Source organism: Anguilla anguilla, chromosome 8, assembly GCF_013347855.1.
Source record: "Anguilla anguilla isolate fAngAng1 chromosome 8, fAngAng1.pri, whole genome shotgun sequence".
NCBI lineage: Eukaryota > Metazoa > Chordata > Actinopteri > Anguilliformes > Anguillidae > Anguilla > Anguilla anguilla.
This window is the reverse complement of record NC_049208.1, coordinates 51,564,846-51,586,599: the sequence shown is the minus strand read 5'-3', so window position 1 is coordinate 51,586,599 and position 21,754 is coordinate 51,564,846. Positions and strand designations below refer to the sequence as shown.

Genomic DNA, 21,754 nt, shown 5'->3' with positions numbered 1-21,754 from the left:
ATTGCAGACACGTATTTAATTTAATACATCGGACTGATGTGTAATCTGGTGTTTGTGTGAACCCCAAGAAGAGAAGCTGTCGTTCATGGTACTTAATAGGGATCCAAATAAACTAAACCAAAAATGATTTCCACTTTTACTCAACCTACACACATTCCTGTAATTTGTGTCTGCTTATTTGGAAGAGCAAGGAAATTATCTTTTTTTTTTTTTTTTTTTTTTAAGTGGAAATGTTTCTTTTTTTGCTATTATATACTGGCTCCTCGCCCATCCCATAATAACCACAGCAAAAATCTCCCACACAGATACGATAAAAAAGAAAATTCAGCACAACTTTTTAAAAAGTGCACACCATCAAACGACTGCGAGCTTAAAAGAGCAAGCGTGATCACTGCCATTGCCTCTGCAATTCAGCCATCTGTTGGGAAACGCGAACCAATCAGAACAGCTCTCCACGTCTCTTAAATACCTCATAAGTAGGAATACTCCACAGGCTAAAAACATAGCCTAAACTCGCACAAATTTTATTTTTAAATATCTGAGAAGGACTAACTCCACTTCACTCTCTGAACTTCCCAGCATTTAAGACCTTTTTTTTTAATTCTCAGTTGCTATATACACGTAGTCCCAGATATTTAAGGAGAGTATTTGAGTATTTATCAAAAAATGGTCAGGCAGTACAAACCGTTAAAGTTACTGCAGTTCTGTATAGCTATAATTCTGTGCATATTAGAATCAGTTCTCCACATTTCGTACAGGAGAATCTGGTATAATGAGGCTCACTGTAGCATTTCCCAGACTGCCCCAAGAGGATGCAACGGAAGCCATTTCAAGGTTAATAAGTTATCGACACGTCGAAAAAAGGCAACAAAATGGCTGATCCTTCCTACGCCTTCTGTCACAGCGAAGACTCCCGCTCGGAAAAAAGAAGCGAAAGAATGTTGCGTGAACCGTTGCTTTCTGGGTAATGGGCCTCACGTGGTCGTGGAGGTCCACGCCGAAGCAGTGCATGCTGGACAGGGGGAGCTCACCTGATAGTCGTTTGGCCAGAAGGTGCTGACGGCGAGCTCCACCTGGTGCCACTGGCGGCCGTGGGAACCGGACACGTTCCAGACGGGGTTGCCCAGGGGACCGCCGTTCACGCGCACGTACACCCGCAGGGTCCCCGGGCTGTGCCCGTCCCGGCTGTACAGGAAGTAGCTGAACTGGACGCAGTGGGTGTCGTTCTCGCTGAGGGCGCGCAGGAGGAGGTGGGCGCGCTGGCCCGAGGCATGCTGGGAAGCGTTCACCAGCATGAACGACCCTGGGGTGAAGGAAAAAAACAGGAAGGGAGGTCAGAGGTCGTCTGTTTGGAAGGAAAAGCGAACACAGGAAGGGAGGTCAGAGGTCGTCTCTATGGAAGGAAAAGCGAACACAGGAAGGGAGGTCAGAGGTCGTCTGTATGGAAGGAAAAGTGAACACAGGAAGGGAGGTCAGAGGTCGTCTGTATGGAAGGAACAGTGAAAACAGGAAGGGAGGTCAAAGGTCGTCTCTATGGAAGGAACAGTGGACACAGGAAGGGAGGTCAGAGGTCGTCTGTATGGACAGAACAGTGACGCTACTGTGGTATCAAGGCTGGGGAGGGTGTCGAGCAGGGCCTTGTTTCTATGCGGATCGATGCCGCACAGATTCACAGATCTTCGCGTGACCCGGCCCTCTCACCTCAATAACCAAGCCCCACGGCACGAGCCCATCCCGGCGCTATAGGGATCGGTGAATCACGCCGACACGAGGCAGCGGCATTATTCACAGAAGAACAAGCTGCTGTCTCCAAAGCAATCGGGGGGCAGCGAGGTTGCTGGGAAATAGCCAAGCGAGCCGGAGCGCTTAGCTCGGCGGCGGCGGCTGCCCTCGCTCATTAATCACCGCGGCGCAGCTATTAGCCGCTAATGGCGGCTGAGGAGACCCTCAGAGCGCCTGACGCGGAGCAGAGAGCGCAAGATTAATTACGGAGAGGGGTGCGTGCATCCCTAAAACCCCTCCCCCAAAAAACCTCTCCATCTCCCCCCCCGCCCCAATACAGACAGGGCTCCTCACACAGAGCAAAAAAAACAGGCGCGATTCGCTAGCCTACGTCGTCCGTTCTCCTTCTGACAAGCGGTCCCTTCTTAAAGTCGACAGAGTTCTGAAAACGCTTAATTAAGAAGGATCCTTTCATGGTTTAAATTAATTACCTCGTTCGCTTTTCCCAGCCACAATGCAGTGCAGTTAAAAAATAATTAAATAGCAAACGACATGCGAGAGATTAAGCAGGGAGGGCAATTACAGCCCCTTCCCTGATAGGCAGAGAGCCAGCTTTGAAGCGCTCTTTGCCTTTGTGTCACAGCGGTGGCGCAGCAGGGGCGGCAGTGTAGTACAATGGGTAAGGAGTTGGTCTTGTAACCTAAAGGTTCCAGGTTCGAGTCCACCGCTAGGACACTACTGTTGTACCCTTGAGTAAAGGTGCTTAACCTGCATTGCTTCAGTATATATTATCCAGCTGAATAAATTGTAAAAAAGTTTGTGTAAGTCGCTCTGGATAAGAGCGTCTGCTAAATTCCTGTAATGAAATGTAGGAACACAAAAAGGGGGAAGTAATATTTGGACACATTGTAAGCCCGCAATTATGGCTACGTTTGCGCCCTGTTGCAGCTCTGTAGGTTGGGTCCCATTCAGGCTGAACACGAGCTTTGAAACAGTGCAGTGCCAAATACGAAAATAATATTTCAGTTACTGCAATATATCATGCCCATGTGAAATATTTTATTCATCATTATATGACCTAACAAGTCATTTTTATAACAAGTGCCTTTACAATATATTGCAGTGTAGCCCAATCAATGCTCTAAGGAATGAGCAAGACGCATTAAGCTGAATTGGCTACGTGAATGCCCAGCTAAAAAGGGATGAGGTGTGTGAGACATCGGTTGCGTGGGTCACCCTGGGTGAGGTCAGCGACAAAGTAAATAAACAGCGTGAAGAGTTTGATGGGAAAAGTACAGGGGACCTTATCAATAACCCCAGATGAGAGGCAGGCTTGGATAAACAAATATCAATTAGAATAAGAGGCGTTTGGGGAGACCCTTCTTCTCAACTGCAGAACACATAAATGTGCACTGAATACTGATAAAGAGATCAAACCACGCTTCGTGCGGTAACGTCCCAAGAGTTAACAAGTAAAAAAATAAAAAAAGAAGAAGCCTCTCCCTCTCTCTGATAATTTCTCCGTTTAGTTCTTTCTCTCGGATTTGTTTTATTATTATTTTTTTTTTTTAAACGAGTGAGAATCTCGAGCCGTTTTCCTTCGAGAGCGCCTCGGCGAAGGAGTAGGGAGAGCACCGTAACGAGCGGGGAAAAAAAAAACCGTCTCAACAGGACGTCCTAATTGTTTTAGGACTCCGGGGATTTGACCGCGTTCTTTTGAAGAAAGAAAAACGGCAGTCGGGCGCCGGGATAAGCTCGCTGTGGTTTTTTTGGCCAGGTGACAAAATGGTGGGAACAAAAGCTCAACTGGAGCGCGTGGCACCCTCCGGAGAGGAAGACTCGGAGAGATTTTTCTGGAAGTCGCTGACTGGCCGAACTCTGAGCTTCCCTGTCATCCCCTGCCAAGTCCGTCCATCTCCCTTCCAAAGCGCAAAATGCATGAAATGGGGGGAAAAAAACGCTGCCCAAACAAAAAAAAAAAGACATATTTCGCAAAACTTAACTTCTGTCTTTACACAGCCTGAAATAACATCCTCTTCTACATTTTAAATTAGCTTCAGTGGATGCCCTTTTTTTTTTACCAGAGGCAATTTGAATATCTCACATTTTATACTTTATATATTTACAGATCTGGATATTTACTGAAGAACTTTTGGTTTAGTACCTTGCCTAAGGGTGCAATGTGGCAGTATTCCACGCAAGATTAACATTAGCAATATTTTGGTTATAAAGACCAAATTCTTGAATTAGCCCGCAATAACATTAGCAAATCTTTAAAGACAGGGCATGTGCATGATAAGAGAGAAAAGTAACCAGCGATGAAAGCAGCAAGCGTTGTTGAATACCCGACCTACGGATCTCACAGAAGTGGGGGGTTTGGCAGTCTTACGTTCTTACTTCAGGCTGCTGTGGTCAGGCTAGCTGAAAAGAGCATTGTCCACACAGACCACTCCACTGACGACTTAAACGCGCACGTGTCGTTCTCCCACCCGCCGAACGAGGCGAGAAGTGAATTCTGCGTGACTCGATCGTGGCACGGCAGAGCAGAAGGCTTCGGACGGAAAAGTCAATAATTCATCAAGGATGAACGAGGAGCAAGGGCAACTACAAACAACGACTCCCCCCCCCCCACCCCCCCCACCCCCCCAGATGCAGGACTGCGACTGTTAGCTAAATCAAGGAGACTGAAGTCCAAACACATGACTACAGATCATCATGCAGGGCGGCAGTGTGATATAATGGGTAAGTAAGTTGGTCTTGCGACCCAGAGGTTGCAGGTTCAAGTCCCCGCGAGGACACTGCCGTTGTACAAGGTACCTGACCTGCATTGCTTCAGTATATATATCCAGCTGTATAAATGAATGTAAATGCTGTGTAAAAAGTTGCGTAAGTCGCTCTGGATAAGAGCGTCTGATAAGTGCCTGCAATGTAATTTAACTCGACACTCAGTCTCTGTAAGACAGAAGCCCACAGGCCAGCAGGCTCCACAGGCAGAGTCTCCAGGGCCCTGTGATGCTGGTGTAGCATCAGAATGAACGATTCTGAACCTTTGCCGGCCTCGTGTTTTACATCCTTCCCCCCCGTCCTGATTTCTGGGCCGTTTCCACTGCAGCCGCGTCCTGCTCGTTACTGTCCGTGATCTGCAAACGCTAACAGCAATGCGAACACAGGCAGCGTTTCTGTGGTTCACAGAACCTGTTTTCCACCGAACGACAGAACGTACAATACTGGAGAGGGTACTGCTACATAGACATTACATTACAGGCATTTGGCAGACGCTCTTATCCAGAGCGACGTACAACAAAGTGTATAACCATAACCAGGAACAAGTATGACGAAACCCCTAGAGAGAAGTACCGGTCCAAGTGCAGGGAACAACCGCATAGTTCAACTTGGACCCTGAAGGTTAAACTGATTAACACTAACAATGAGAACGGCAACAACGCAGTCTATGGAAAAATACAAGCAGTAGTTAAGACAGTTAATGCACCTAAGTCACCTACGAAACAGCTGCCTAGTTACAACCCTAAGCTTAGACATAGCGTGCATGCGCGGGCAAAATGCATGGAGAGTAAGCATTAATTGTTTGCAGTTTTGTTTCTTCTCTCTTGTAAATTAACTGCAAGCCTTAGCAAGACTTCTGAGTGCGGATAGTAAAGCCGTACACTTTTCAGATGCCCGGTCATTAATTTGACAACAAGATTTGAGGGCATTAAACAGGGCTGTGTAGAGAACTTTCAGGAGCAGGTGCTTAAGGTGAGAAGAAGGCAAGCCAACCTACAGAAACTGGATTAGGTTTATGACACCCAGTTATGGTACAGAATATACTTTCCCCAAATGAAAATGAATGGGCAGCAGTGTAGTATAATGGCTAAAGAGTTGGTCTTGAAACCTAAAGATCGCAGGTTCGATTCCCCGGTGGGACACTGCCATTGTACCCTTGAGCAAAGGTACTTAACCTGCATTGCTTCAGTATATATCCAGCTGTATAACTGGATACAATGTAAGTCACTCTGGATAACAACGTCTGCTAAATGCCTGTAAAACTAAAACTAAACTAAAACTAATGACAGCATTAATGACAATAAGATAAGATAAGATTTTATTGCCCTGAAGAAAATTTGTTTCTCACGCATCTGGTGCTTGCTGTATGAAGACAGTATACATAATGACACACAATAGGACAGCACAATTGCACATTGCTCATTATACATACATTTAAGACAGGTACCTACAATGCATACAGCACATACATACATTATATACATAATACACAAATTGCACAATGCAGCAGACCTCCTAGCTCCTAACCTTACCTCCTAGGCTGCTATTCAGAGCTTTGACAGTAATAATGCAAATACGATTTTTTTAAATAGAATCAAAGGGGCACGTCGGGCACTTTGGCCAAATGGGCAGCTGCAGGTGCTTGACCCCAATGCCCACAGCCCCCCACCCCCCCCCCCCCCTCCCCAAACGTACCAGGAATTAAATATTCTGAATATGCATGCTGTGCACCCGTGCTGTTCACACAACCCTGCTGATGTTAAGCCCTCTAGTGGAGACAAATGCCAATTATAGAATAACACTGCCTGTGTAGCATAAGCCTGAACTGTTTTTTTTTTTTAATTTTTTTATTATTTTTTATTATGCTGAAATCAAATCAAGGTCAGCAGCAATAACAGAACTATGCACAAGGGATAGTTAGATCAGTTCTTGTTCATGCTGAACAGTGATCCATCGCCAAAACAATAAACAGATACAATAAGACTCAGAGGCGAAAATAAATGTTTTAGTTTGAATATTAGTTTTTCTTAGGGGGAGGGTGGGGCGGGGGCAGGCAGAGGGGACCTGGATTGGAAGAAGGGCTACAGAAGCATTTCCAAAAGAATAATGAGTTCATTTCATTGTTCCAAGATAATTATACTTAGAAGACTTACAGTAGAAGTCTGTGGAATAACAATTACTGTGTCCTAGTTTTATGTAATTAAAGCAGCATGCTTACAGCACTGGATTTAGACTTCTAACCCCCCCCCCCCCTTCGATGAAAGAAAAACAACACGCATTTTAAATGCTGAGGAAAAATAAACAGAGACCTTTCTGTATAGCAAGGCCAATAATTTATTCAGTTTTCACTGGAGAAGTCTAACAAGCCAGTTCCAGTATCCTTACACTGTATCTGCCTGTGGGGTCCCCAAAATGGCTCTCCAAACATTTCAGTCGTCATAATTACACCTGATGGATGTTTCGTGTGCAGGGGGGTGTCAGGAGATCGGCTAAACGGACATCACTAATTCATAAAGACCTCCCGAGGGACGTCTGGAGACCCAGAAACCCCCGGCACGCCATCGCCGTGACAACGTTCCCCGCCGGACAGCCCGGTGACGCTCGCGTAAGGCGTCAGCGCTTCGTCACAGAACGTCTGAAGCTCCTTCAGCAGCTCCATCTCCCGGCTGCTGTATCGGTTTAGCCGAGGCGGAGACACAACTCCTCGCTATTTTTAATCACAGTACCGCGCTCATTCAAGGCATCGGGTTCTCCCCTCTCGCATACGCCTGCAGATCTCTGTTAGCCAGTGAACGTTTGAGAGGGTCCCCCGATCCGATTTGATTTGATTAACGTATTCATTTAGATACCCCCTAATGGGAATCCCTCAATAATATTTGTGCTTCTCGACTTTCAAAAGCCGCGTCTGTCTGCGTATTGCACGCGCACACACTCAAGTGTGAACGCGCCAAAAGCGTGCGCGCACACACACACACACACACACACACACACTGGCAAAACTGACCTCGGTTAAAACAGCCCTGTTTCTGATACGTTCTCCCCATAAGTCCAGAGGCTGATAAGGCTCCGCCCGTTCCCCCCTGTCCGCTCCCTAAGGACGCGCGAGCGTTCGTTACGAGATTAAGGCGGACCCTGGACGCATTAAAAGTCACGTCGGAGCGCCACGAGATTAGACCTGCGGCCACAGGCCCGAGCGCGTTTCTTTATCTGAGGCAGAAGAGCGAGAGAGAGAGGAAAAGAGAAAGAAGAGAAAATTACTTTTCCACTTTTCGAACAAAACAATGTTAGAGGGGAGGAAGAAAAATGTGCAGGAGAGTTAGGGTTTTATGACTTTTGGGTGGAAAAAAATAAAGAAAACGTCTTATTAATAAATCAGTTCTGGAAGAGGGAGAGAGGAAGAGTGTGAGAGGGCTAGAGATAGATAGATAGATAGACAGATAGATGGACAGATAAACAGAGACAGAGAAAGAGAGAGAGAAAAGGAGAGTAAGAGAACGGGGACAAAGCCACTTTAATCTTAAATCTTCCACCATCTTCTCTGCATCGATCATCTTTCCTTCATCTCAGGCTTCTAAGGGCAAAATATTGCCTTTAAAAAAAAAAAACGATTTTCACATGGATCAATAAGTGCCTTTATTTCACATTTTATAAGGGCTACTTCAGGCAGCCTGATGGTTTCGTAAGTGGATTTATGCGGCTCGTGTCGGTTGGTCTTCAATGCGATACTCATTTGTAGAGTCAAAATTGTTCTGCTGAACGAAGCCATCCAACGGCATCCTGGGATTTCATATTTCAGCTCGTCTGTTACTTTGCAAAGACAGGAGAAAGATGATACGCAAAGACATAGCAGCAGCAAATACAGATGCCTGGAGAACATGCAGTCGATTGCAAAAAAAAACCAAAGAAAAAAAAACACAAAAAAGCAAAAAAAAACAAAAAAAACCCACAAAAAACACAAATAAACCCACCCCTAAAACCTAAATACGTACAGAAGCTAATTTCTGGAAAGGGGAAAGAGCGGATGAGTGTGTCGCAAACATCGCGGGTGAAAACCAAATCAGAAGAGGAACCTTTCAGGCGTCGGTTACGCGGCCCGGAGGACAGGCATCGGCGTCGCGCGGCTGTCGCGCGACGCTAATAGGTAACTCCGCCGCTTCGCTCCATTTCCTCCCCAGCTTGCGGCCCGTACTTAAGAGGGGAAATTGATGTTCCCGAAACAAAAACACGAGGCCGGGAAAACCTCTCAAAATACGGGCGGCAGCATCTCCCGAATTCGCGATTCGTACGCCCGCTAATTACCTTCGGTGGCGCGCTCGCAGTTGCTTGCTTGGCGCGCCGGTCGAGCGTTCGAACCGCCAACGTAGCGGCGACGGCGAGGAGAGGGGTGAGTCGTCACAAACCTGCCGCGCTCCGAAGATGCGTTCGAGCCTAGCGGGAGGGCCGCGCTTCTGCGTTCGTCACGCAAGGTCAAACACAGCCGCTGTCGCTAGCGCCACCAGTCCTCCTTATCCTTTTTGGAAACTCAACCGCCCTCTCACTGCATCATCACGCGATGCAGAGCAGCGAAATACAGGTACGGTTAAAATGTGTGAGAGGGATCAGTGAAAAGCAGTGAACATCAGTGGAAAAGCTAATGCACTTGTTGTACGTCGCTCTGGATAAGAGCGTCTGCTAAATGCCTGTATGTAATGTAATGCCTGTATGTAATGTAATGAAAAACAGTGATTATTTAATTCAATATTTCATTGATATCTTAAACCCCAGCCACAAATGAAAAATCTCAAAATTTTTCTTTCTTTTTTATTTATATATTTTGTATTTTTTTTTTTAAATAAAAAGATTTTTTATACGTTTGAATATACATTTTTTTTTTATACGTCTAAATGCGTAACCGTGGAGACGAAAGACGTGGGGGCTGTTTTGTTGACTGCACCCAATTAAGCATAACCTACACTACGGTGCGTGAGGAACCGGGCAAACTACCATTAGGGGGGGAGGATAATGCATGACTAAGCTTGACTTGAGAAGTACAAACACCTACCGTAGTCTCAAAAGGAAGACTAGAGAGAAAAAAAAAACACTTCCCTGCCACACTGTCCTTTATTTTCTTGAGAAATAAATAATAAACAAGAAACACTTTTTTTCCCCCCACTTTATTTTCTCCCTGGGCTGCCTTGCGCGTGACCTCCAGTCAGCCCGCAGTCGGAGGTGAAACATTCCTTCAGCTCGGTGACACCCGGGCCAGCACGGAGTTCAACCGGCCCGGGATTTTAAAAATCTCCCTGCAACCGCTTTTGACGGCCCTCCGTCCTCGAGGCTGTAGACCAATCAAAACGAGCTGAATCCGATAGGCTCGCTCATAGCCTCTGATAAAAATTTTTTTTTAAGTATTTCTTGTTTATAGCGCCCCTGGAGCGCCACTGACTGACAATATGCTGCATGTGTGAGCTGCTCTGGGCCCGACTGGATCTTCGCCTCCCATAAAGCAGCAGAAATGAAATTAGACCATTGATCTGATTGAAGGGGAACGCGGGAGAAAAAAAAAATGGAAAGAGCAGCGCATCCGGGATGCTTCTCGCGTTTATCGCCAGCGTCGTCCGGAGGGTTTACTTCCACGGTCGTCGCCGCTTGCCATTCCTGTCACGGGGCGGGGAAGGCTGGCGGGGGGGGGGCTGCGGGGGGATGGCGGGGGGGCAGATGAAAGGTGTGATCCGTGCCAGGGCCAGAGCGGAAAACCGATAATTAAGACGCCAAAGCACGTTTCACTTCCCGCTAACGGCGAAATCGTTTTCTAAGTGAGTCAGTAGATGAACAGATCGCCGGGGTCAAAGGAGGGGCGGCCGCCACAGCGCCGCGCTGGAGGAGGGGCGTCACGGCGTCACGCTGGAGGAGTCACTCCGACCTCCGCTCCAAGACGGCTCCGCCCGCGCAATCCTCCTCCTCCTCCTCCTCCTCCCGTTATTCCTCAGTTGGGGCTCAAGCGGACATCTCCTGCTCGCGTTGGCGACGAAGCGGACGGCGCACCCGAAACAGAGCAAGGTCGAACCCGGGGGGGGGGGAGCGGGGCGACCGGGTCATCGGGGGGGGGGGGGGGGGCGGGGCGACCGGGTCATCGGGGGGGAGAGGCCACAGCGAAACCAAGCGAGAGAAGAGATGGCAAAAAGGGTTGATTAAACCCGAAAACCCCAAAAAAAACCCCGGAAAGCTCCTTTCAGGACACCTGCAGGCGTTTACCCCTGGATACGATCCCCGCCTAGGCCATTTATTCTGCACCGTGCCTGACTGCCGACGGCACTTTGGGGAGGGGGGGGGGGGGGAGCCATTACCGTTTGGCCGATGGACGTGGGAAATGAAAGCGTGGATGAGGTCGACTGTTTAGAGTTGAGAAAAACCCAAGCAGAGGAGATGAGGAGACGGGGGGGTGGCTGGGGTGGGGGGGGGGGGTGGCTGGGGTGGGGGGGGGGGGGGTCAGAAAGCAAGTCGGCCCTCAGCGACAACGCGGGGCGACTCAGAACCCATTACCGCCGCACTTCTGTCAAGCGGCTCAAAAAAGGCGGGAAAATGTGCTGAGGGGAAACTGTTCACCCTCCAGCCCTGGCACCCCACCCCACACCTCACCTCAACAGTCACTTCTGTTTAACTGACTGGGGGGAGCAGAAAGGGTTTGGCGGGGGGGGGGGGTGGGGGGTGGGGGTTATCAGAGCAAAACACTGCAAGACAAAAGTGTCCGTGTGTATTAGTCCCCCCCTCCCCTCTCCAGCTCACCCACACGAATGAATGCAGCGAAGGCACTGGCTATTTTAAACTGGCCGCGAACAGCTCCGATTGGCTGTCACGGTAAACAGGGCCGTTGCAGGAAATCAATGAGTCGCCTTGTTTATTCGCCTTCTTGAGCTCTGAACGACCCTTGTTTGCAACTGCCGCACTGCACAAAATTTAAATACGTCAGTAATCCTTCACCCACCATCACCGGTGTTTAATTGTACAGCTCTAAGTCAACGCCCGTGGGATTTCGTATCAAAAGCAGCAAATCAGCGTGAAAAGATGCTTATCCAAAATCCGCCCCAGCACAAGCTGCGCCTTTGAGTCCTCAATAATTTGAAGTGCATCACGAAACCTCAAATATCCTGTTTTCTTGCCGAAACATTTTCCGCTCGCAAATTCCGTCTGCAAAAAAAAGTCTTCACAAACTGTAAAGCCAACTACCCTATTCAGTTGAATTTGTAAACATCGTTTTTTACAACACACATAAATTAAACAAGACTACTGGAGACAAACTACAGAAGGAAGAACTGAAGTTTAGGGTCAAGGTGTTATTTGGGGGCTTAAGGATATAATACGATGAAATAATGTGACCGATATCGTAAATAGATCCAAATTATGTTTTTTTTTTAATGTTAGATGGTCTAAGAAAAGCAAAACCATTCGACCATGCTGAGCCATACAAGAAAACCCAGACATTACATTACATTTATTCAGCAGGCGCCTTCATCCAAAGCGACGTACAGAAGTGCATTGTCATTGGACAACTACAAAACACCGGTCTCAATAAGGTACAAAAATTGAGAGGTACAGGCAGGAGTACAAGAGAGATACCATCAGTCTTGTCTGTCAGTGAAGAAGAAAGATGGTGACAAATAAACAAAGATCCGTCTGATCCACTCAGACTCTCGGAGAGGATGACATACTAGGGAACAAACACTCCACCGTTCTTCAATAAAGGCCAGGGCAGGTGAGACCGGAAAAATAATGGAAAGGACAGATCTACAGGAAGACCAAGCGAGCTTTCAGTCTCATACAAGCAGCTGCAGTCGCTCCTCGGTGCATTTCAACATGAAACCATGAAAGTGTTTCAAAATGAGTCACATACTGCGCGAGAACACATCGCATTTGTTGTTGTTTGTTTGTTTTAAACCCCTCGGATGAAAACTTGGCTCTGGCTCTGATAGCTTACTGAAATTAGTAAGCACTTCGGGGTTCGGAGCAGATATTTTTGCGTTTGTTTTGTGACCAGAGAGAGCCTGCCGTGCATAAACTGGGCAGGCTTGCGGCGGGGGGGCGGGGGGTGGGGAAGCCCAGGCGGTAGGTTCCGGCTGATTGGCCGAGCGCCCCAGGGCAGTGCACGCGCTCCGGACGCCCATCTGGCTGGTTTTGGCTTCGCCTCCCCCCGGGGTCCAGACCTGAGCTGAGTAACCTGCTGGGCTCTCCGCGGAAAAAGACTGCAGGCAACAATAGCTGCCGTGACAGCGCCACCAGGCCAAGCTTGGTGGGGGGGGGAGAGGCGGGGGGGGCTGGGTCAAGCATGGCCTTTGTTTGCCGGCTGTTGCTGTCTGGCCGACAACAGTTTTGAGGACAATGGGACGGCACAGATTGGGAGCGGGGCCGCCTGTGACACCCGCGGTCCCTGGGGGCCCCAGCCAAGCCACTCTAGAGCAGCCAATCAGGACAGGACAGGTAGGCCAACGTTTTCCATTACAAAGCTGTATATAGACGCTACATTAGCACAAAACCCTCCAGTTAAAAAATGAGCCTTCTTCAATTGCAACTGTAGGTAGAAAACCCTTCAGTCAGATACTTCAGCGTGAAGTAGAACATTGGTAATTACACTGCGCTGAACATTTTTTGGCTGTACTTTAAAACGAGTTTTCGCATGGCCCTTTTTGAACCTCCTGTCTGACGTGGGCAGTGGCTGCCTCGTTTTTAGAAGGAGAACTCAATTAACCCGATTGCGATTATTTTTATAAAGATTTTATAAAGACTTTCTTCGAATGTTGGTGTTCTAGAACTCCATTGCTTTCAATTACCATCAGCATTAGAATGTTCCGTTAGGAACAATCTAATCATACATTTGGGGTTAAAATTCATTGCGGGGAATGGGCGGTGACTGGCTCTGGGACAAGAGGCGCCTAGCCCAAATAACGGATTAGGGCAGGCCAGCGGGGTCAAGACGCTGCACCCCACCGTCCAAACACCCCCCCTTCCCCCCGTCAGCTGGGCCTGCCCCAGTTCATCTCGCCCCCATCCCAGCCATTCACAAGGGAGCGAAAGTTAAACCAACCCCTCCAACCCACCAACCATCCCAACAGCTACCAGCGAGCCAGGACAGACGGTTTCTGGGCATGAGTCAGCATTCTTCATGGTACCATAGGAACCGAGGCAGGCGGCCAGCAACGGCAGCCGATTACCACGGCACCAAGGCAGGCAGGAGCCAAATCGGTCCAGTCTTTCAAAGAGAACGACATGAACAGCCCAGAAAAGCAGCAACATCAAAAAAAAAACAGGTTTCTGGCTCTCGTGTTCCAGATTCGTTTTAAATAAACATGTACGGGTCGGGTCCAGCTTCATAAATAACTCACGACAAATCAAACAATAAATCTAACAGCGGCGACAGGAAGGCCAAACAGAGCTTGAATTCCGGTGCAATTTAAAAAAATTAATTAAAAAAACGTGTTTCAAAACGCGGAGCGTGTGCGTGTGTGTTTGCATTTGGGGGGGGTCAGCACATTGGTCGACTTCTGAACAGCTCACCATTGGTTCCTTTAACCTTTTGCTTTCTGCACCTTTCACACCGCGAAGCCCACTGGCCGTGGAAGAGGGGGATGGTTCCCAGGACGCGCACACCTGCCCTCTGATTGGCCCAAATAAAGGGCTGGTTGCCGACGCCCACCCCGAAAACACGGAGGACTGGGACCTGGCGCCGGGCCAAGGTTGTCCTGGACCAGCCTGAATTCCGGGGCTTCCCGCTGGCCTGTCAGTACAGCCCCCTTTCTGCAGCATAGAGGGGCCTGACACACACCATGATATCTCACCAGGAGAGAGAGAGAGAGAGAGAGAGAGAGAGAGAGAGCTGTATCGACCTGGCAACCGAGGACTTTCACCTGGGTGTGGTTTTTTTTTCAGCCGGTGAAATGTACTTGCTCCCCATGCGCCATAAGGTCACGCTTTTCTTGCTTTCGGTGATGCTGACAATATTTTTGTTCCATTTAAAAAAAATTTTTTTTTTTTTTTTTTTTTTAAGAAATTGAAATCCTTGTGCATTTATGTCTTTTTTTCCCCCCATGAAGCCGGTTCTGTCAGCGTGACCCAGAGCAGCCGGTCCCCAGTGTCACACCTCATTAGAGGATGACGAGTCGCTGGGACACGGGTGCTAAATGCAGTGGGAAACGGCTTTCGGGAGAAAGAAGCCGCGTACGGTTTTAGAAAAGGGACGGAGGAATTGAGACGAGGGGTGGAAATCGTATTACCAAAGAGGCACGCGGTTGCGCGGATGGTTCCCATAGAGACACACGCGGAACGACGCCGTCCCTCTCATCCGCTGGGAGGGGGGGGTAACGGAAAGGACAAGCGAACAGCGAACGCCGCGGAGGTGGTGCTGTGCGGCGCATCGAGGGAAAACGCGGGCGCCGTGCGCGCGAACACCGAGAAGAACCGCTTTCGGTGCCCTTGGGCAAGCACACCGCTAAATGAACGTATCTTGACAGCGCCTAGCAACGCGCTAACGAGAAGGACATTTTTCTTCGCCTCCCTCAAGTCTAGACGGCTCTGCTTTGAAGCTCCTCCCCCTCGGATGAAAGGGTGTCAGACACCGTCGCCTGGGTCTGACTTTTTTTCGCGCGCCCCGTCTCGATATTTTGGCCGGGCGCGTCTTCGTTATCCGCCCCCCCCGATCGGTGCTTGGGCTTCTCGGAATGTTAATTTGAAACGTTTCCTTTCCAGGCCTCAGAATAATGGAGTCGTCCCGGCGCGGAGTCCGATCTCGTTAACCGCATCAATTCCAAATTTCGACGGCGCCGATTTGCTGCCAGTTTCATTTAAATAAAAAATATCGGAGCCGTGTCCAGCCAGCTAAAAACGCCGGCAGTAAAACGGCAATGAAGTTTGATTTACCGTAACCTACCTCACCCTGTCGGTGCCAACGCGCGATCAAACGTGAATTACCGCTTCGTTTAAACGCACATCGTTTAAATATATATATATCGCACAAAAAAAGTTCTGAACTTGTTAGAATAACGACGAGGTAAAGCATTTTTGGCTACACGTTTGCCGATTAGCAAACCATTGGGAGCTCGACAGGAAGTCGGCTTTGAGCGTTTCGGCTTCGCTAGACCTCACAGAAACTAGCGACACAAGAAGAAAAAACAAGAAGAGAGGCTAAGAGTGAGACCTGCGGTGTGCCAATTACATTCAGCAGGTGCTCTTATCCAGAGTGACACACACAACTTTTTATCCATTTAATACAGCTGAAATATACCGAGGAGATTTAGGTTGGGTGCCGTGCTCGGGGGGTACAATGGCAGTGCCTGACCTGGGAATCCAACCTGGGACCTTTTTGGTTACAAGCCCAGTCCTTTACCCACTATGCTACACTACCACCCAACAGCCACTTGGCAAACATGGGCAGAAGTATTTCTCACGCACGCAGATAAACATGAGAGAGGTCAGGTCAGGAGCGGCCATTTCCTCTAGCCTCTAGGACGGAGTGTAGCACAGTGGGTAAGGAACTGGGCTTGTAACCGAAAGGTGGCAGGTTCGATTCCCGGGTAAGGACACTGCCGTTGTGCCCTTGAGCAAGGTACTTAACCGGAATTGCTTCAGTATATATCCAGCTGTATAAATGGATACAATGTAAAAATGCTATGTAAAAGTTGTGCTAAATGCCTGTAATGTAATGTAGCTTTGTGACCGATTTCTCACGCAGTGACCTGGAACAGTTTGCTCGTTAACATCTCGACAGGCTGGCAAACTGCTGAGCTTCTTCTCGCAGGCCGGTACTCCCTGCTCCGGCGGGTCGGCCCCCTCCTCTTCTGTCACCTCGGATTCTTTCGGTACCCAGAAGCCCCTCCTTTGATATCTTCCCCTTCTCCGCCAGCGCAGCCGGAACGAAGCAGAAGTTCAGCGGCCGTGCCGTCTGCATTTCTTTCTCTCCGCCTCTCCCGCCATTTTCTCCTTTCTTTCCTTTCACCGTCTGGCGCTCCAGGGGCCGATTTTTTCCTTCTCTCTCCTTCCCTTTCATTTGACGACTCCGACTTCCTCCCCTCTGGATGTCTCGGCTTTAAATTGAACAAACTTTCCGTTTCGTTACGGAGTAGAATAAAAGACATAGAGAGAGGAAGGGAGTGTGTGTGAGAGAGATGGAGAGAGAGAGAGAAACAGAGAGAGGGAGGGAGAGATGGAGAAAGACAGAGAGAGAGGGAGAGAGAGACAGAGTGAGGGAGAGAGTCAGAGAGATGGGGAGAGAAGGAGAAAGAAAGACGGAGGGAGAGACAGGGGGGAGAGAGAGAGAGAGAGAGGGAGGGAGAGACAAGGGAGTGAGAGAGACAGAGAGAGAGAGACATTGTAGACGTCTGAAGTTTAATCGCGAGCAGGCAGCAAAAAAAGAAGCCAATTACCCACGCACCCCACCCCAGGGCGAAGAGACTCCCGAACTCCACCAGCCTGCACCACCACCGATAAACCCCCCCCCCCCCCGCCCCCCCCAACCCACCTCCGCCCACCACCACCTCCAGCACCAGCACCAGCACCAGCACCACCCCCATCATTTCCCCCCGTCGCCCTCCTTCGACTGGTCTCCTCGGCAGAACCTGTTCTGTGTGAGGAGCCGGCACAAAATGGCCGCCCCTGTGCAGGTGGCCACAGCAGACGGGTGGGGGGAGACCGGAAAACATGAACCTGGAATGGAGCCGGAATGGCGCCGGGAACGCTGACAAACGCCAGGGGCTGAAACCGTCCTTCCCAGAAATGCGCCGCAGGTGTCAATCTTCCAAATTTCATCATCGTCGTGAAAAGAAAATAATAAACCCCAAAAGCCGATGCTGCGTACATTTTAAAAACACCTCATGTTTACACAGAACACAGAAACCGGGTCCACTTTATCCAAAGATTACGACAGTATTGGTGTGACTTAGCTAAAATGAACCTGAAACATGTTATGCTACGCCAGCTACGTCTTACCCAATAAAGGACAAGGACGCTACCCAGAATGCGCACGCCGTAATCAACATTACCAGGCCCTTTTTCCCTCCAGCTAAATTATCGACTCGATTATCAACCGTCCTCAATCCAGACAGAACACCGGCTTTATGTGTTTATTTAATATAATGCAGGGTTTCACGAACGTCTCATCCCACTAGTATAGCACAGAGAGGCAAAGTGAGGAGTCTGCACACCCCCGTACGAAGTCACGGTTCCCATAATTCACAGCTCCTCTCTGTGAGTGTCCGCAAACGGCATCGAAGTGACCTGAGAACGTTCCGTGCGTCGTTTCAAAAGTGCCCGAACACCAACGCCCGCTCTCCTTCTCTTCCGAAATGTTCCTTACCCTCCGGGGGCGTGTGGGAGGGTTCCTTCTCCCTCCTTTCGAATTACGTGGAAACACACTTAAGACTTCCTCCGAGCCGTCATTAAAATCCCATTTGGAGAGCGGCGTGCCCATTAGGCGCAGTAAAGGGAGGATATTAAAAGCACTGCAGGCCCCTGAATGGCACATTACTGGTCGTTGTGGATTTCGGGGAGGACACGGTTGCCAGAAGAACACGCCCGGAGCCGAGGAGGGGGCGAGGAGGGGGCGTGGGGGGGTAGACAGCCTAAAAAGTCGTACTCCGCTCTCGATGCTTCGGTGGCGTTGATCGTGCCTCTCGATCCCCTGTGGCACCGCGGCAGGAGGTGGCGCACGCGTGCTATGCGCTAGCACGACAGCCGCTAGCTGCTTTGCGCCGGATGGGCCACACAGAGCCACAGCTAGCCTGGCGCTAGCCCGTGAGCCGCTGGCTGCTTTACTCCGGATGGCCCACACAAAGCCACAGCTAGCCTGGCGCTAGCACGACAGCCGCTAGCTGCTTTGCGCCGGATGGGCCACACAGAGCCACAGCTAGCCTGGCGCTAGCCCGTGAGCCGCTGGCTGCTTTGCACCGGATGGCCCACACAGAGCCACAGCTAGCCTGGCGCTAGCCCGTGAGCCGCTGGCTGCTTTGCACCGGATGGGCCACACAGAGCCACAGCTAGCCTGGCGCTAGCCCGTGAGCCGCTGGCTGCTTTGCACCGGATGGGCCACACAGAGCCACAGCTAGCCTGGCGCTAGCCCGTGAGCCACTGGCTGCTTTGCACCGGATTAATTAATTCACTAATTAATTAATTTGTTGTAACAAAATGTTATCAAATACTGGCTGAAAGAGTATGACCAGGCTTATTAATTTACTTGTTACTGTCTTTCCATTTCCATAAGCGATCCGTCCATGTCACCATACATCCAGGAATAGCTCTTGCAGTGCACAGCCAGTGTGATTACATTCACCGAATACATCCTTCTTCGATAGCTGGACACTCTAAATTGCCCATGGGTATAAGCGTGTGAGTGAATGGTGTGTGTGCCCTGTGATAGACTGGCGGCCTGTCCGGGGTGTATTCCTGCCTCTCGCCCCAATGCACGCTGGGACAGGCTCCGGCACCCCGCCCCCCCCCGCGACCTTGACCAGGATTAGCGGGCATAGATAATGGAGGGATCCATCTCTGACTCGTCCCTCCTTACATATGTTAACACATGCATGTATGCATTTGCGCCCATCTTTTCTGTCATCCTTTTCGCCTGCTTCCTCAAAGTCAAACTGTTGCGTGTCCCGCAGGCACAAACGGGCCAATTCGCTTCCGATGAAGGTGGCGAGGGTCACGTTTCCTTCCCTCTTTAATGAAGCAACCCAAACAGCCCCCCTGTCACGTCATGGCAGCCTGTTAGCTCCTTCTGGGGGTGGCAGGGTGACCGAGACGGGATGGAGGGAGGGAAGAAAGAAAAAAAGAAAAGGGCTCAAAGTAGGCCCAGTCAGCCAGTAAAACGGCCAAGACTCGATCCGGTGACTAAAGAATAATTATCGACTGAGCCGCTCGAGATCCCTGAAAATATCTGGTTATTAATATCTAGTGCTCCCGGAGTAAAGTTTTCCATTATCAGACTTTCTTCTTTTTTCTTTTTTACTTCTACATCATTATAATCAAAAACGTTCGGCGCACACCTCCAACGTCAGATTCAAAGGCTTACCGTGTAATTGATCGTATTTCCATTTTCAGGTTTGCACTTACTTCTCTCTTATTTTCATTTATAACACTGATCCCACGGTGTGATGAAAGCCCAAGATAGATTATATGCCCCAGATAATTAAAATGACAATAAGGATGAATATGTAATGGAAATAAGGTCTACATTATCATCTTCGTAGCACAAGACCTGATCTTGAGCCAATCGCACACCTTTAATTATTTCCTATTATCCACTTATAAGGCTGGATAGACGGTGAAGTAATTCAGATCTAGCACCTTGCTCACAAAGTCGGTATGAAAGACACTTCCATATGTGGGTGTCAAACTCGCAACCTCCTGGTGACTGACTTATGCTGTAGGGGGAAAACGCATCATCTCTCTGGTCTGTCTCTACTTCCTGTACCATCTCTGGAAAATATACCAGGTCATTATCGTAGAATGGACTTCAAACGTCAGGCTGAAGACAAGCATTGCTTTCTCGGTAGACAAATTTAATTTTTGGCTATACTACACAGCCATAGGTGAAGGTGTGTGCGAGTGTGTGTAGGAGTGTATGTGAGAGAGAGAGTGAGTGTGTGTGTGAGTGTGTGCTTGTGGGTATGTGTGTACGCAGGTGTGTATGTGTGCGCATGCGGGTGTGTGTGTGTGTGTACGCAGGTGTGTGTGTGTGTGTGTGTGCGTGGAGGTGGAGAGGAATCGCCGTCTGACTAATGCTTCCTGACAAAATCTCCTCCTTGCTTTGAGTTATTCAAACAGCCATCCGTCTCCCGAGGTGTGTCCGCACTGAAAAGCAGATGCATCAATGCCATTATATGTAAACGACTTCACCCAGACGTGCTCACATACGGCACCAACTCACACACGCGCTTGCTTATCACCTAAATGGCTCTGGGATATGAAGGGTATGGATGGCTAGGGCATCCTGCAGCATAAAAAAACGGTGATATGGAAAGAGAGAGAAGAGAAGAAAAAATTCCTTCGACTTGGAGCCAAGTCTTTCCTCTCTTTAACCCCCTTCAGCAGAAAGGGCCAAAGTTCATAAATAAACCTAAATTGGAAACCTCAGCTCAACCAAAATTGTTCTTATCACCGCAGTCGGTGCTTCAGAGTCGGTAGTTTCGAGGGTTATTAAACGGTTTTGTAATGCGTTTCACCCTAATAAACAGTCTTTTGGCATTCAAAGTGTCTCAACTGGGCGAAAAAAAGGATTTGGAGTATGTTTAATTTTTAATGCAGTAGTTACACTACACTCAGTCATGCGGGCTTCATTGAGCACAGTACTCTGGGTTCTGGCTTGGCTGTGTTTGGAACACTCCCAGAACTCTGGGTTCTGGCTTGGCTGTGTTTGGAACACTCCCAGAACTCTGGGTTCTGGCTTGGCTGTGTTTTGAACACTCCCAGAACTCTGGGTTCTGGCTTGGCTGTGTTTGGAACACTCCCAGAACTCTGGGTTCTGGCTTGGCTGTGTTTGGAACACTCCCAGTACTCTGGGTTCTGGCTTGGCTGTGTTTGGAACACTCCCAGAACTCTGGGTTCTGGCTTGGCTGTGTTTGGAACACTCCCAGAACTCTGGGTTCTGGCTTGGCTGTGTTTTGAACACTCCCAGTACTCTGGGTTCTGGCCTGGCTGTGTTTGGAACACTCCCAGTACTCTGGGTTCTGGCTTGGCTGTGTTTTGGACACTAACTCTGTTGCGCTCCTTTCTTTGTTTATTCTTCAGACTCATTTGTGCTCCACTTCGACAGCCCCTTAAGTAAAGAACATCTAAAGCTCAAACTGGCTTTTCTCCCATTGTCTCCAACTTCTCTCTTTCTCTCCGTCTCCACCTCTGTCTTCCAGCATTCTCTCTCTCTCTCCATTTGGTTCTCTCTCCTCCTCCTCTCTGAGCAGATAGCACCTAGGTGACATCTCACGCCTCAGTCCCATCGTATTATTTTTCACAAACTAAATAAATAATCATGTTTCATGCTGTTATATTTGATTGTATCACTGCAGAGATAGCAGAGAAAGGGAGGGAGAGAAATAGAGAGAGGGAGACAGAGATAGAGAGATAGAGAGAGAGAGAGAGAGAGACCTGGAGAAGGTGCAAAGCCAGTGGCATTATTTAATTTGTTTTTGCATAAACACATGAAAATTTATTTTACGCCTGTCAGTGGAAACACACTTTTTCATTGTGCGTTATTTCAAAACTCATTTTTGAGATTTACTTGCTACTGTTAAAG

General features: G+C 48.9%; 1 protein-coding gene across 4 annotated transcripts in view; it reads right to left on the bottom strand.

Moving 5' to 3' along the window:
• The window catches only part of LOC118234509 (receptor-type tyrosine-protein phosphatase U-like), a 135,210-nt gene that overhangs the window by 71,285 nt on the left and 42,171 nt on the right, over window positions 1–21,754 (bottom strand). For 2 of the 4 annotated variants that reach the window (XM_035431088.1, XM_035431086.1), the window contains exon 3: window positions 1,032–1,303. In XM_035431088.1, coding sequence (XP_035286979.1) covers window positions 1,032–1,303 — 272 coding nt within the window. Of the gene's footprint in view, window positions 1–1,031; window positions 1,304–16,200; window positions 16,627–21,754 lie in introns of those variants that run through there. The other 2 variants (XM_035431089.1, XM_035431090.1) reach the window with 2 other exon arrangements.